General features: G+C 33.4%; 2 protein-coding genes across 3 annotated transcripts in view; one reads left to right on the top strand and one right to left on the bottom strand.

Annotated features, from left to right (window-relative positions):
• Nucleotides 1–13694, top strand: part of LOC135963800 (ankyrin repeat domain-containing protein 50) — a 123960-nt gene that overhangs the window by 85505 nt on the left and 24761 nt on the right. The window lies entirely within an intron of this gene.
• On the bottom strand, nucleotides 6840–8792 carry LOC135952661 (uncharacterized). Its single transcript, XM_065502679.1, has one exon. The coding sequence runs from the start codon at nucleotides 8790–8792 to the stop codon at nucleotides 6840–6842; it is 1953 nt and encodes a 650-aa protein (XP_065358751.1).

Here is a 13694-nt window from a genome sequence, read left to right on the forward strand (position 1 = left end):
TATTTCCTGAATATACAGACACATACCCAACTTTCAAATAAATTGAAAAATAAGGGAAATTTAACTTATTATTCCATTGGAAAAAAAAAACGTATTTTTGTTCGCGATGTCCCAAAATTAAGCTGTTTTTTGATTGTTGTTCTACTGTCTTTCTCACTACACTACGACCTATTTACTTTGTTAAGCATTAGCAAATGGTTTGCATATAATTTCCATTTTTTAAAAAAATATTTAAAAAAAAAGCAACCGACTGAAAAAAAATTCAGACCAGCTGGACTATAAGTTTATTCTACAAAAATTATCTACTCAACATGCCCTTTCAGAATTATAGGGGGTTGAGCTCGCGACCTCTTTATATTGGACTTGCCTACAATATAATGAATTCAGGAAGTAGTTAAATTGTAGTTACATTAGAAAGTGTGATCAGTGAGTGGATCATAATAACACTGTCCAACAGCATTTTTAGAACAGAATAGCGACCCTATAATTCTGAAAGGGCATGTTGAGTAGATAATTTTTGTAGAATAAACTTGTAGTCCAGCTGGTCTGAATTTTTTTTTACAGTCGGTCAAAGGGAACATTATACTAACTGAAAAAATGTTGTAAGTTAATATCTTAGAGAATTCTTATGGTCAGAGTTATATTGTGGAATTTTATGGGGATCATTTTTGTGGAAGATCTTAACCCTCTATCTCCTCTCTTTAGGGGTCAATTTAAGCCTTTTTCGTGAAAATAAAAAAAACCTTTAAAAAATGACGTTTAAGGATTAAAATATTCTACGAAAAATTTTGCCGGAAAATTTTCAGCTTAATTAGCAAAATTAAACGTCACTTTGGGTCTTACATTTTTTAAAAAAATCACAAAAAATCTATTTATAATCCGAATGAGCTGATATTTAAAATATAAATATTCCTAGACGACATATTAGATTATCACTTTTAGGTCAAGAGTTATTTAGGTTTATTTATTTATTTATTTTTTAATTTTGTTCGATCTTATTTTAGTTCGAAATTGTTGTTTAAATTATCACCTATATTTGCGATAAAATTTCGAATAATATAAAAAGAACTTACTAACAGTCATGTCGTCCCTGTGAGAAGTTACACGCATCCAAAGTTGGTACATGTAAAAATTACCGTATTTTTTAAGTTTTTTCCCAAAATAGTCCCTATATATTTTCTTTTGTAGAAAAAAATTTTCTTCGGGACTATATAAAATTTGTATATAATCGGAAAGGAGAACCTAATACAAAAGCGTGGAAAGTAAAACTTGGCTCACTTAAGTAGACTTAGTCACCTCCAGACCTATCTAAACTTTGCCAATTTAAAAAAAAAATTGGTTTGAGCACAAAATTCTAAAAAGGCAAAGCACTGATCCTCGAAAAAGCTCCATGCATGTATAGCCCTATATCTTATTTAAACACGTACAAAGTTATTTTACTATCACGCAGTAAATAACGTCGCAGTAGGTTTTTGAAACACATTTTCCCCGTATAAGGAATTTTGGTATTTAAAAATAAAAAGTGTTAAAAATTATATTTCCGAATTTTGTTGTAATATCTTTAACCGTTAAAATTTTACATTAATTAAAATTTTATATTTTTGTTCATGGAAAATCCCAATATTTTTTAGTTTCTATGGTAAATGAAGTACGAAAAATTCATAAAATTATTTCATTTCACTAAACTGGAAATCTTCAAGTCCTAAGGTTTTCACCAATACCAACTACTTATACAAAAAGCTTATATTTATTCATCAGGAGATCCATAAACCTTCCTCCCTTTTGAAAAATTTTAACGTTTTTTATATATTCCATGCGAAATGTTGTTTTGAAAAAACGTAAAAAATACGGCCATTAAAAATTTCGATAAACCCATCATTCCAAGGCTCCCTCTAGCTCCGTTAGGATTTGTAGCACGATTAATTATACAAGTATGCTGAAATTTAGCTCCAAAAATATCAAAAATCCTTGAATTACCAAGGACTTGTATAAAAAATTCGGGATTTGGAAATCTCGTAAAATCTCCACACATCTTCTGATTGTATGTGGCCAGTCAAATAAAATAACAACAATAATAAACGAAAATCATTCCTCTCACTTCGTTTTATAACAAACGACATTTGGCTTATTACAACTTCTCTATCCGTTTCCGTTACATTGTTTCACAATCAAACAGATGCCAATTTGTGACGTTTCATTGAATCTGATTCGTCAACTCGACTGTGTGTGGTACATAATATATATGTGTGCATGCATGTATATACAGTGACTCACAGCTTATTTGATGCAGGTAAAATCATTTTAGAAAACCGAAAATTATTCAATGTTCATTCAATTTATCAAACAAATTTTATATAAAATGTAATGATATATGTACTGTTATAATGCTGAGGAAGAAAAAATAACAAATACCAATCTAATTGAAGAAATATTAATGAAAAAAAATCTTTCTCGTTAAAATAAGCTCACAGCTTAAATGATGCAGTGTATTTTATACTTTCTCTGATAATGAAATAACGGTGCAGTGCATTTTTTCTGTTTAGGCGCTAAGCTAAGGTCATTTTTAAAGAATTTTTATAAAAAATAAGTTGAAAAGATATTAAATTTTAAAATGGGGAAAACAAACTTCAGTTGAGAAAAGAAAAGACGCTATTCGTCATTTTAAACAGTGCAAAATCCAACGATAAATTTTTGAAATTGTTGCAATTAGTTCCTTAACTGTCCAGCACATTACAGAAAGGTTTCGCACTGCACCGTTATTTCATTATCAGACAAAGTATAAAATACACTGCATCATTTAAGCTGTGAGCTTATTTTAACCAGAAAATTCTTTTTTTCATTAATATTTCTTCAATTAGATTGGTATTTGTTATTTTTTCTTCCTCAGCATTACAACAGGACATATATCATTACATTTTATATAAAATTTGTTTGATAAATTGAATGAGCATTGAATAATTTTCGGTTTTCTAAAATAATTTTACCTGCATCAAATAAGCTATGAGTCACTGTATGTATATTGGATAAGTATTTATGTATTTTTTCTACAATATAAACTACCAGTCAGGTGGTTCAGTTAAAAACAAGTATACAAATATATATATTTTGTAGAAGTTTATTTATTGAAGACCACATAATAAATGCAGAACAGCATGTTACAAATATACACACATATGTATGTACTAGCTGAAATACCCAGCAGTTCTAGCTAGTGTCATGAACTAGGGATTTGACTCATCACTGGGGTCACCACTAGTTACAGAATTAGTTACTTGACTGGTTATTTTAACATGTGCGGATGCCAATTGACTTCACATAATTGGCAAAGAGTAAACTCTGCCTTACAAAAGTATACTTAGTGACAATTCACTCTCCAATATTCGTTAAACTGACTACACCTTATATTACATAGGGACATTAAAGTGCCATACTACCACCAGAACTTCTGGCTACTACCAGCAGAACTCTGGCCAAATACACTCACATATAAATATTTTTGTTTACACGAATTTTTCACGTAACAAAAATAACCGTTCAATGATAAAAATTCCATATAAATTTAATTTTAATAAAGGTATTGGTTATTTGAATCCTTTTCGTTATGTTTCTATCCTTGTACCAGTATCATAGTGAGTGTGTTCGTGGCAATGATGCATCAATTACACAGATAAGTAGGCAGACAAGCAGTCTCCCCTGTGTGTGTGTGTGTTTATTTGGTGAAATGAGAAATAAAAAGGAAAAAATGTAGAGTCATAAAAAATGTAAAGGACATTTAAGCAATTAAGTGTTTGCATATAAACGGGTAATAAAATCAAAGGACGTTTTTTGTGGGTAAGATGAAATTGGTAAAATAAAAATTTAACCAGTGTAACGAAAAGCCAATGACCTTGTTCATATTTAGCCGCATTTATGATTCATGGAATATTTTAAATTTTATGCAAATATTGGGATATAAAAACCAATGCTAAGTTACAGTGCAAAATTTAAAAGTTAGTAGTAATACAAGGAGGACTTTTAATTAGATTTTTGTATATAAACAGGTTAGCTGATGATTCATAATGGTTAAACGCTAACGATTCGGTAGCTGTCTTGAACGGTTAACTATAGTATGGCATATTTTGGTAAGGATATTTTGAGATAATTCTAATTAATGTCTTACTTAATAAAATTTACAAAAACTAATAATATGTTAGCATTTTCGATTATTTTAGCAGGTCATTACAGTTATTACTGTAACCTTACATAGAAGTAACGAATGCTTAGCGATAACGGTAGCCAATCTTAGTGTAAAACTTGTATTAGCAAAAGAATAAATTTACGATACTACGATTTATTTTAATTCATTTTATTTAATTATTTTATTTATTTCATTTGTTCAATATAATTCACTTATTTAATTTATTAGATCATTTAGTTGTTTAATAGTTCATTTTATTAAGACCGCACGTCTATCTAAGTTATTTGCTCAGCATCAACTGTCCCTTTTTGATTCTTTTCTTTTACTTCTTTTCCTTTTTCTATAATTTGCATATTTTACCAGTGTTGCAGACTTTTGCGCTTACAGTCGGCCATCCTCTCAATACAATCGACCTCGATTGTTAGCTGGTCTGCTCTCGTCAGTGTCTTCCTTCTCGGCTTCATCACTCGACGACTCGTCTCCGAATGGTGGTAGAGTGCACCATGGCTTGATTTTGTCAGAAGCATATATCGACGTGTAATGGCGCTGTGTACGGCTAGAACCGGGTAAATCTTCGATGACGTATCGGTCCTTATCGAGAACCTTTGTTACAATGAATGGGCCCTTGTAGACAGGCTCCAACTTCCTTGATGTACCCGTCGCTGTTGCCTCATTTTCCGCTAGCACCAAATCACCAACGTTGAATTGTTTGGGTCGAGCGTGTTGTAGGTCATAACGTTGCTTGGCTACTTCGCGTTGGATGTCAATCTTGTCAGCTGTTTCGGCACGCAATTCTTGCAATGTTTTGTCGTCTATTACTTCACTGTTGTGCAGGGCAAGAACAAGTTTATTTTGAAGAATGTCTCTTGGCTCGAACCCGAATAAGAGTTCTTGGGGTGTTTTACCTGTCGTCTTATTAACCATGGTGTTAAGTGACCACTGTATTCGTCGTAATTGTTCATCCCAACGTTTGTCTTCTTTTGCAGACGGTCGAAGCATTCCTAAAATCGTACGGTTGGTTCGTTCAGCATGTCCGTTGGCTCGTGGTGTTCGGACGGCATTTAGTACATGTTTTATATCATTGTTTTGGCAGTATCGTTCAAAGTCATGCGACGTAAATGCCGTTCCACGGTCGGTAATGATTCGTGTTGGAACACCGAAGTATTCGCTGATTTCGTTGAGGATGCTAATAACGTGTTTGCTTGCTGTACTTTTTACTGCTTTTATTAGGGTGAATTTTGTGAATGCGTCCACAATGACCAGTATGTGTTCGTTACGTCTAGATGTTTTTGGGAACGGTCCTAGGTGGTCCATATGCACGGTATGAAATGGAACGGGGGTTATTTTCTCGTAGTGGTATTCGCCTTCGTTCTTTCCACCCGGGTATTTATTATATGCACATTCTACGCACGCTTTGATGTGTGATTTTACAGCGTTTCGCATTCGAGGGAACCAAAAATGTTTTTGAAGACCAGTTAATGTTTTATCCATTCCTAGGTGACCTGCGTTGTCGTGCTGTCCTTGAATTACGCGCCATCGTAGAGCTTTTGGGACCACCCAAAGGCAATTATCATTGACTTTGCGGAATAATCTACCGTTTTTGATTAAGTAGTCCTTACACATTTCTTTATTACCAGACTTCATCTTTTCGATAATTTGACGGATTTGCTCATCTTGTAGTAGCATTGAAAATAAAAAATCGCCTTCATTAACAGTCGTTTTTGCAATCCGTAACGATGCCGGTTCTAAATTGCGTGATTCTTCGCATGGTGCTCGACTTAGAGCGTCGACATGCTGCATTCGTAAGCCAGATCGGTGCTCAATATTAAGGTCAAAGTCCTGAATTCGCAACCACCACCTTGCTATCCTAGGAATTAGTTCCTTTTTCTGCATAGCCGTTTTAAGAGCGTTACAATCGGTGATGACAGTTATCTTTTTCCCGTACACGTAGTATCGAAAGCGCTCAAGAGTTTCGACAACCGCCAAAGCTTCCAACTCATAGCTGTGATAGTTGCGTTCATCGTCAGTGGTTGATCTACTGAAAAAGGCTACAGGTTTCCATCCATCATTCTCACTTTGTAAAAGTGCGCCGGCTAGGCCTATTGAACTTGCGTCCGTATGTATTTGGTGCTCCGCAGTGTTTCTATAACCCACTATTACTGGACTTGTAGTAAGTCTGGTTTTTAGTGTTTGAAAAGCCTCATTTTGCTCGTCCTTCCACTGGAACTGTATATCCTTTTTTAATAAATTTCGTAACGGTTCGGATATCAAAGCGTAGCCTGGTACGAATTTTCGGAAATACCCGCTCAACCCTAAGAATTGTCGTACTTCTCGCACATTTGATGGTGTCGGGAATTCTAAGATTGCGTTTGTCTTTGCTGTACCCGGATTCATACTACCACTATGAATTTTATGTCCCAAGAACTCAATGGTTTGTTTTAAAAACTCGCATTTTCTGACGTTGACCGTTATGTTTAGTTCACGTAATATATTGAAGACACGTCGTAATTTCTCGAACATTTCGTTAATTTCGTTGCTACCGACAACAATGTCATCCATATAGTGAATGATGTCGCCCTCTTGAGTTCTCTCCCTTATCAATGCCATCAATCGTTGAAAAACCGCTGGCGCGTTTTTGAGTCCAAACGGCATCCGTTTAAACTCATACATTCCGTCGGGCGTCACAAAGGCGGTAAACTTCTGGCTGCTTTCTTCTATCGGTATTTGATAGTATCCGCTGTTCAAATCCAAGCTCCTCGATGTTTGGAGTGGGGAAAATCTCATTAACCGTAATTTGGTTTAAACGTCGATAGTCAATGCATAAACGATCGTCACCGTTTTTCTTTTTTACGAGTACGATGGGACTTGCATATTCCGACGTTGATTTTATAATAATATCGTTCGTTAAAAGTTCATTTATTAATTGTCTTACCGATTCTTTTTTCATCTCAGGAAGTCGATACGGTTTCGTTACAATTGGCTCATTTGTTAATAATTTAATTTTCATTCGCACGGCACTCGTTAACCCGATTTCACTTAGTTCTTTGCCAAAAACATCACGATATTCGTCAATCAGTTTGAATAAACGGGATTGTGTTGTTTTATCGATTTCACCGTATTTAATCTCCGTTATTTTGTTACACGGTAACTCATTCATTTCAGTATTATCTACACTTAAATATTCAAAGCGCTGACCGTTTTCTTTACAAATGAGGCGTACACTATTGTTTGCGAAAATATCATTACCGATTATTACGTCTGTTGAAAATGTGTCGTCATCCGCAACGTACAAATCAACCGAAAGTTCTACTTCATCAACAGTAATTTCAACGTTTATCATTTCATTAAGAACACGAGTACCGCCACCTACTCCATTAATGCGTACACTACACGTTTTTCTATCGTTATCGATTTTAGCAGCTTTCGATTTTTGAATCATACTGCATTCACTGCCAGTGTCGATTAATGCACACATTTCTACTCCGTTGACTCTCACTTTTTTATCAGCACAATATTTCCTCACGCTATTCGTATTTCGCACGTCGGACTTGCCACAATTTTCGGGGGAACCCCTCGGATGAACTCTCTGGCAATCTTTACATCTTTTACGTCGCTGTGGTTTAGGGCATGCACTGGATATATGGCCTGGCTCTGAACAATTAAAACACACGATTGATTTGCGTTCGGTTTTTGGCTTGGCTCCGCTGTCTGGTGTTTTGTTCACGTTTTTATTGTTGTTATCCATGCGTTTTGGTGCCGTCATTGTTCTACTGCTGGATGGACCTGCTATGTTCGTAAAATATTCATCTAAGGCTTCGCGCATTTCTTTCATTGATTTGAACCGAACTGTAGCAATCGCTACCTGCAACTCACGATGCTTCAGCCCCTCTCGAGTGTACTTGATGATAGCAGACTCACTCAAACCATGTCGTCTTCCTAAGGCGCTCATTCTGAAACAGTATTCGTTTATGGACTCTTCATTTTTCCGCGTAGCGTTCGACATCTTGAAGTGTATGTCAGCCTCATCTGGGACAGTACTAAACTCCTGTTTTAATGCGGTTGCAAGATCAGGCCATGTTACAAAGAGGTCTGCCGATGCGTCCAGCCATAACCTAGCGGGACCTTTCAACTTACTGTATATCGCCAGCATCAAACATCGTTCATCCCAATCATACGCGCGCATAGACTTCTCAACTCTATCAATGAATTGTTCAACACTAAATATTGAATCCTTTGTTGGGTCGTATTCTGGGAGGGTATCGGATATTTCCTTTACGCTGTATACATTTCGTTGACGAGACTCTCGATTTGATACTGGTGATCTCGATTGATGTTCATGGACCTCGTTCCGTGTTTCCGATGAGGTCGAGGGTTGAGCGTTCTGATTTGTTTGTCGTTGTACGATAGTCATTACGTTTTCTATCATACTGCGTAAATCGTCGATTTGTGCTCGCATACTTTCGTCTGACCGTGACTCATCTAACTCAATTTCTTCGGTACCTTCAGCTGCTATAAGGCGTTCTATTAATTCGGCTTTGCTACCATTCGTTGACAAATCTCGTTCTCGCAGAAGATCTCTAAGATCAATAACCTTTAAGTCTGATATTAGTGGCATATCTACAGATGTGTTGACGATTAATTGCGTTAGACAGTTTTTTTAATTCGAACTATTATTAACCGTTTAATCAACACTCAATACGTTAACGTGAGAGAAATATTAATTATTACACGTTCAATTAATATTTAAATCGTTATTTATTTCGTTCGCATTTACGTTGTTTGATGACACTGTTCTACTTACATTAGCCTTTGTTTTGATTATCGTTTTTCGTTAAATGTTATTCAAAATTGTTTTTAGTTATACTCTTGTTTTTTTGTTTGTTTGATTTTATTCACATACTCCGATTCTCTTCTTTACTCGATTTACATTTTGTATCACACTCCGTTCTCACTAAACTTTTATCTTTGGTGTTTTATTTCGATTTCTCTTTACATGTAAGTACTTGTGTAGTTTTCGTTACGTTCCTACTTAAGAGACTTTTTCAAGAATGTCGAGAACAACAAACACTTCTGCGCTTTCAATGATCATTAGTTTCGTTTTCACCGTCACGCACACGCAAACTTCATCATCAATACTAATAATGATCATTAATCTCGACTGCAGTTACAAACGCATGTAAGCTAGAATTTGTTTCAAACGGTATTATTTTTTATACACATATTTTTTTATATTTGGCACTTGTTTTTTAAACACGCATTTGGCGAGCGTTTATCCCACTTCTGAACTATTAGCAAAAGAATAAATTTACGATACTACGATTTATTTTAATTCATTTTATTTAATTATTTTATTTATTTCATTTGTTCAATATAATTCACTTATTTAATTTATTAGATCATTTAGTTGTTTAATAGTTCATTTTATTAAGACCGCACGTCTATCTAAGTTATTTGCTCAGCATCAACTGTCCCTTTTTGATTCTTTTCTTTTACTTCTTTTCCTTTTTCTATAATTTGCATATTTTACCAGTGTTGCAGACTTTTGCGCTTACACTTGTCTTATTCATTGGAGACACTATTAAGTTATAAACTTTCATATTGAAAATTAGCAAAATCGTTTAATAAATCGGTAAATCGCAAGTGGGCCGTATATGGGAGCTATGACCAATTATGAACCGATCACCATGAAATTAGGTCGTGTGATTTATGTCTATATGAAAGTTAATTATGTTGAATTGTGTGTGTATACCAACATTTTTAAGCGATTTATGCACGTTAAAGTGATTTTCGGATGCGGGTCTATATGGGAGCTATGACTTATTATGGACCGATCGTAATAAAATTTGGTGATATGAATTTTGTACATATAGAAGTTATTTGGAGCGGAATTTGTGGAGATACATTTATAAATTAAACATTTATGACCGATAAAGTCCAATTTCGGAAGGACATTTGTATGGGGGATAGGTGAAATAATAAACCGATTTCAGCAAGTTTCAATAGGCTTGGTCCTTGGGCCGAAAAAATAATATGTACCAAATTTTATCGAAATATCTTCAAAATTGCGACCTATACTCTGCGCACAAGGTTTACATGGGCAGCCAGCCAGCAAGACGGACGGACATCGTTTAATCGACTCAGAAAGTGATTCAAAGTCGATGGGTATACTTTAAGGTGGGTGTTAGACTCATATTTTTAGGCGTTACAAACAATGATGGTGTAGGGTATAAAAACTCAAGTATTTTGGAACCAAAGGAGAAGTGCAGGCAGGCATTTGAAATATTTTTATCAATAACATTTTCTACTCTAATATAAAAGTACTCTTGTTTTATTATAAAAAAAAAAATCGAAATCGTAACAGTTCTGTTTGCCAACAAGATCTTGACAAGGAAACATTTATTTTAATGATTTTTTGCTTACACAGAAAAAACTATTTCTTAAACCGTTTCAATTCAAATATTTATCACATATTGAACTGGTTTCAATTATTTCATAATTAAATCAAGTATTCATTTGCTCAAAAACAAAATTTCTTGATATTTTCTATTGAATTTGATTATTTTGACAATTGAATATACCATTTTCGTTATTGGTTGAATTTCAAATACAAAAATTATTGAATCGATAATTTTCGTAATTGAAAACAAATTTTTGTTATTTTTTGTGTTTCAATTACGAAAATTATCTATTCAATAATTTTTGTATTTGAAATTCAACCAATAACGAAAATTGTATATAGAATGGGATAAATGTTTGAATTGAAATATAATTTTTTCTGTGTAAGTAACATTTCACATAACCTTGAAAGGATTTCAAACTAACCACGTTGTAATTATTTGTTTTAAATAATAAAGTCAACGATCTTGTTATTCTGCTAAAAGTGCAGCTGATTTTCGAAATTCATAATAATAAACTTAAAAAAACTATAGTTTTAGACAAATCGTTTATAAAGCGTATGTTTATATTCATGATATTTTATGAAACTATGATATAAAAAAGCAAATCTTATTAGATTAAACAACATCAATCAAAAAATACATTCACAATATACATAAGTATGTAGAAATACATAAATATATACATAGTATCCCTACAAACAATTTATATCTAAAAGTGACTCCCAAACTTATCATCTTGAAGTTATAGAACTTATAGAATATAATAACGCATTCTTATCGATATCCTGTAATGCAAGCACTAAATATTTATTAACATTAAATATAAATTAAATAAATAAACATTGTATAAAACTTTAATTATAAATTACATTATAAAAAATTCTACTAAATTAAGTTTCACCACTTAATTGGAATACGTATTTACTTTTATTTTAATTTCACTAATTATTGCACTGGATCTATATTTTTGTAAAAAAAAAACCTTACCCTCATGATTTCATTATTATAAATATAACTTAAATTTAACACTGATTAATTGACAAGTTTTTTATGTAAGAAAACCTATAACTTTATTGGGTGTATGACTTAAAAATTAAACATTTGTACAATTAAATTTATTCAAAGTATTGACCATTGTTAGCTATGACCTTTTCCCAACTTGCTGGCATCATATGAATTCCGAGCCAAAAAAAATGCTCATCTTTTGAGGCCAAGAACGAATCAAGCCTCTGTTCCAAAGTGTAGCGTATCCCAGTGAGAGTTCTGCATCGATCAAAACAAATAGTAGTTGGACGGGAGACGATCTGGACTATAAAGCGGGTGAGGCAAAACTGGCCAACCACTTCATTCTAAATACGCTTACGCTTCGGGTTATTGTAATGGATCCATTTTTCATCGATCATGACTTTCTTTTATAGCGTTCAAGCATCATTTCGGACATGCAATTCGCTCGCAAACGTTTTGAAATTGCTGCTTGAGTAGCTTCCAATGATTTTGCAAGCTCTTGTTGAGTTTTACAACAATCTTCTTGGTCTTCAAACATTTTTGGCTAGCCTAGACGACCTTTGTATTCCGTGTCATAATCATCACTACTTTTAAAGCGTTCAAGCATAATTTCGTACATGCAAAATCTTCTTTCAAGATCTCTCATCTTCAGTTCATATACCCAATTTCCCTGCTTTTGGATGCTCACAAACGTTTTGAAATTGCTGCTTGAGTAGCTCCCAACGATTTTGCAAGCTCTTGTTGAGTTTTACAAAAATCTTTATGTAGTAATGCCTCCAATTCTTGGTCTTCAAATATGTTTGACTGGCCTGGGCGAACTTTGTCTTCCGTGTCAAAATCACAACTTCAACAGCTCTTTTTTTTTTCCAAATTTAATAAGTAAAGCAAAACTTTCCGCATGTACAAAATTCGACATTTTCGAAGCAAAAAAAAACTTTGTTGTTTACACTATAATGTTCAACAACTAGTGAGAATAAATGACAGATATGTACCCCTTAAAATGACATATAAGTTATTAAAATCAAAACCCGCATTCGAAGGATAAGCCATCTCTTGTAACTTCCGCATACACCCAATAAAATTCATAAATTTACTGAGTATGTATTGTCATGTTCGTCTTCGTTGTTTTAAAATGTAAACTGTCGAACAAAGAAAAGTTTTAATGTTAAAAATTCGATACTAATGTAGTTTGTGCTTCAACATTTTTTTTATGTGCTAAATACGATTTTTTCGAAACATTTGTATTGAACAACATGTATTTAAAATATAACTTCCAATTGCTGGCAGGGATATACAGAATTCAACTTTCTTTACATTATGCATGCATTAGATATGCTCATAACAAGTTATTTTTATTATAATATGCAAGAAAGAGAAAAAATGAAAAGATTTTTCCATTTAACTACAACTGCATACCACTTCTACTCATACTCAACTCGTTATACAACTCAGCAAATTTCTATGAAAATCCATAAAGAAAAGTAGTATTTTTCTGTATGTATGTGACTAGTTGTAGGATGTGTTGTTATTGTCGATGTGAGTAAGCATGCCAAAAAAAAAGAAGAGAAAAAGAGCGATATTAATACAAGAGTGAGTTTGACTAAGTGTGCATAGTTTGCATATTACAGTTTTTTTTTATTATTATTTCCATGTGGGTTTGTTTGTTTGTATTTTTTCTCTGTTTTTGTTTACATTTTTTTTTCATGTACATATGAAGAAGTGTGAGTATGAGTTTTGTTATGGTGTAATTGTATGTAACGTATACGCTAAGTTGTTCTTCTGGTTTCCTTTTTTTAATATTACTCATTTCTCTTTTATTTTTGTTGTGATTTTTTTTGTCATCTAACTAGCTATCTACATTAGGATGGCCCCATTAGTATGGATGTAAAATGAGTTGTCGAAGTTACCAACTAAAATTAAAGTGTAGGACAACAATTCTCAAAATTTGTGTGCTGGTGTCAGTATTTGTTGAGCTGGATTAAATAAAAAGTTTTATCGTATTTCTTGCAAAGGAAACATATGAAATGTTGGTGTCATGTGAAAGGTCTTTGAAAGGCGCATTCTTATCTAAATGATCGTGTAAGTCCAAAAAAACTTTTAAGTGTTTTGAATTT

The sequence above is a fragment of the Calliphora vicina genome, chromosome 1, assembly GCF_958450345.1.
Source record: "Calliphora vicina chromosome 1, idCalVici1.1, whole genome shotgun sequence".
Lineage (NCBI taxonomy): Eukaryota > Metazoa > Arthropoda > Insecta > Diptera > Calliphoridae > Calliphora > Calliphora vicina.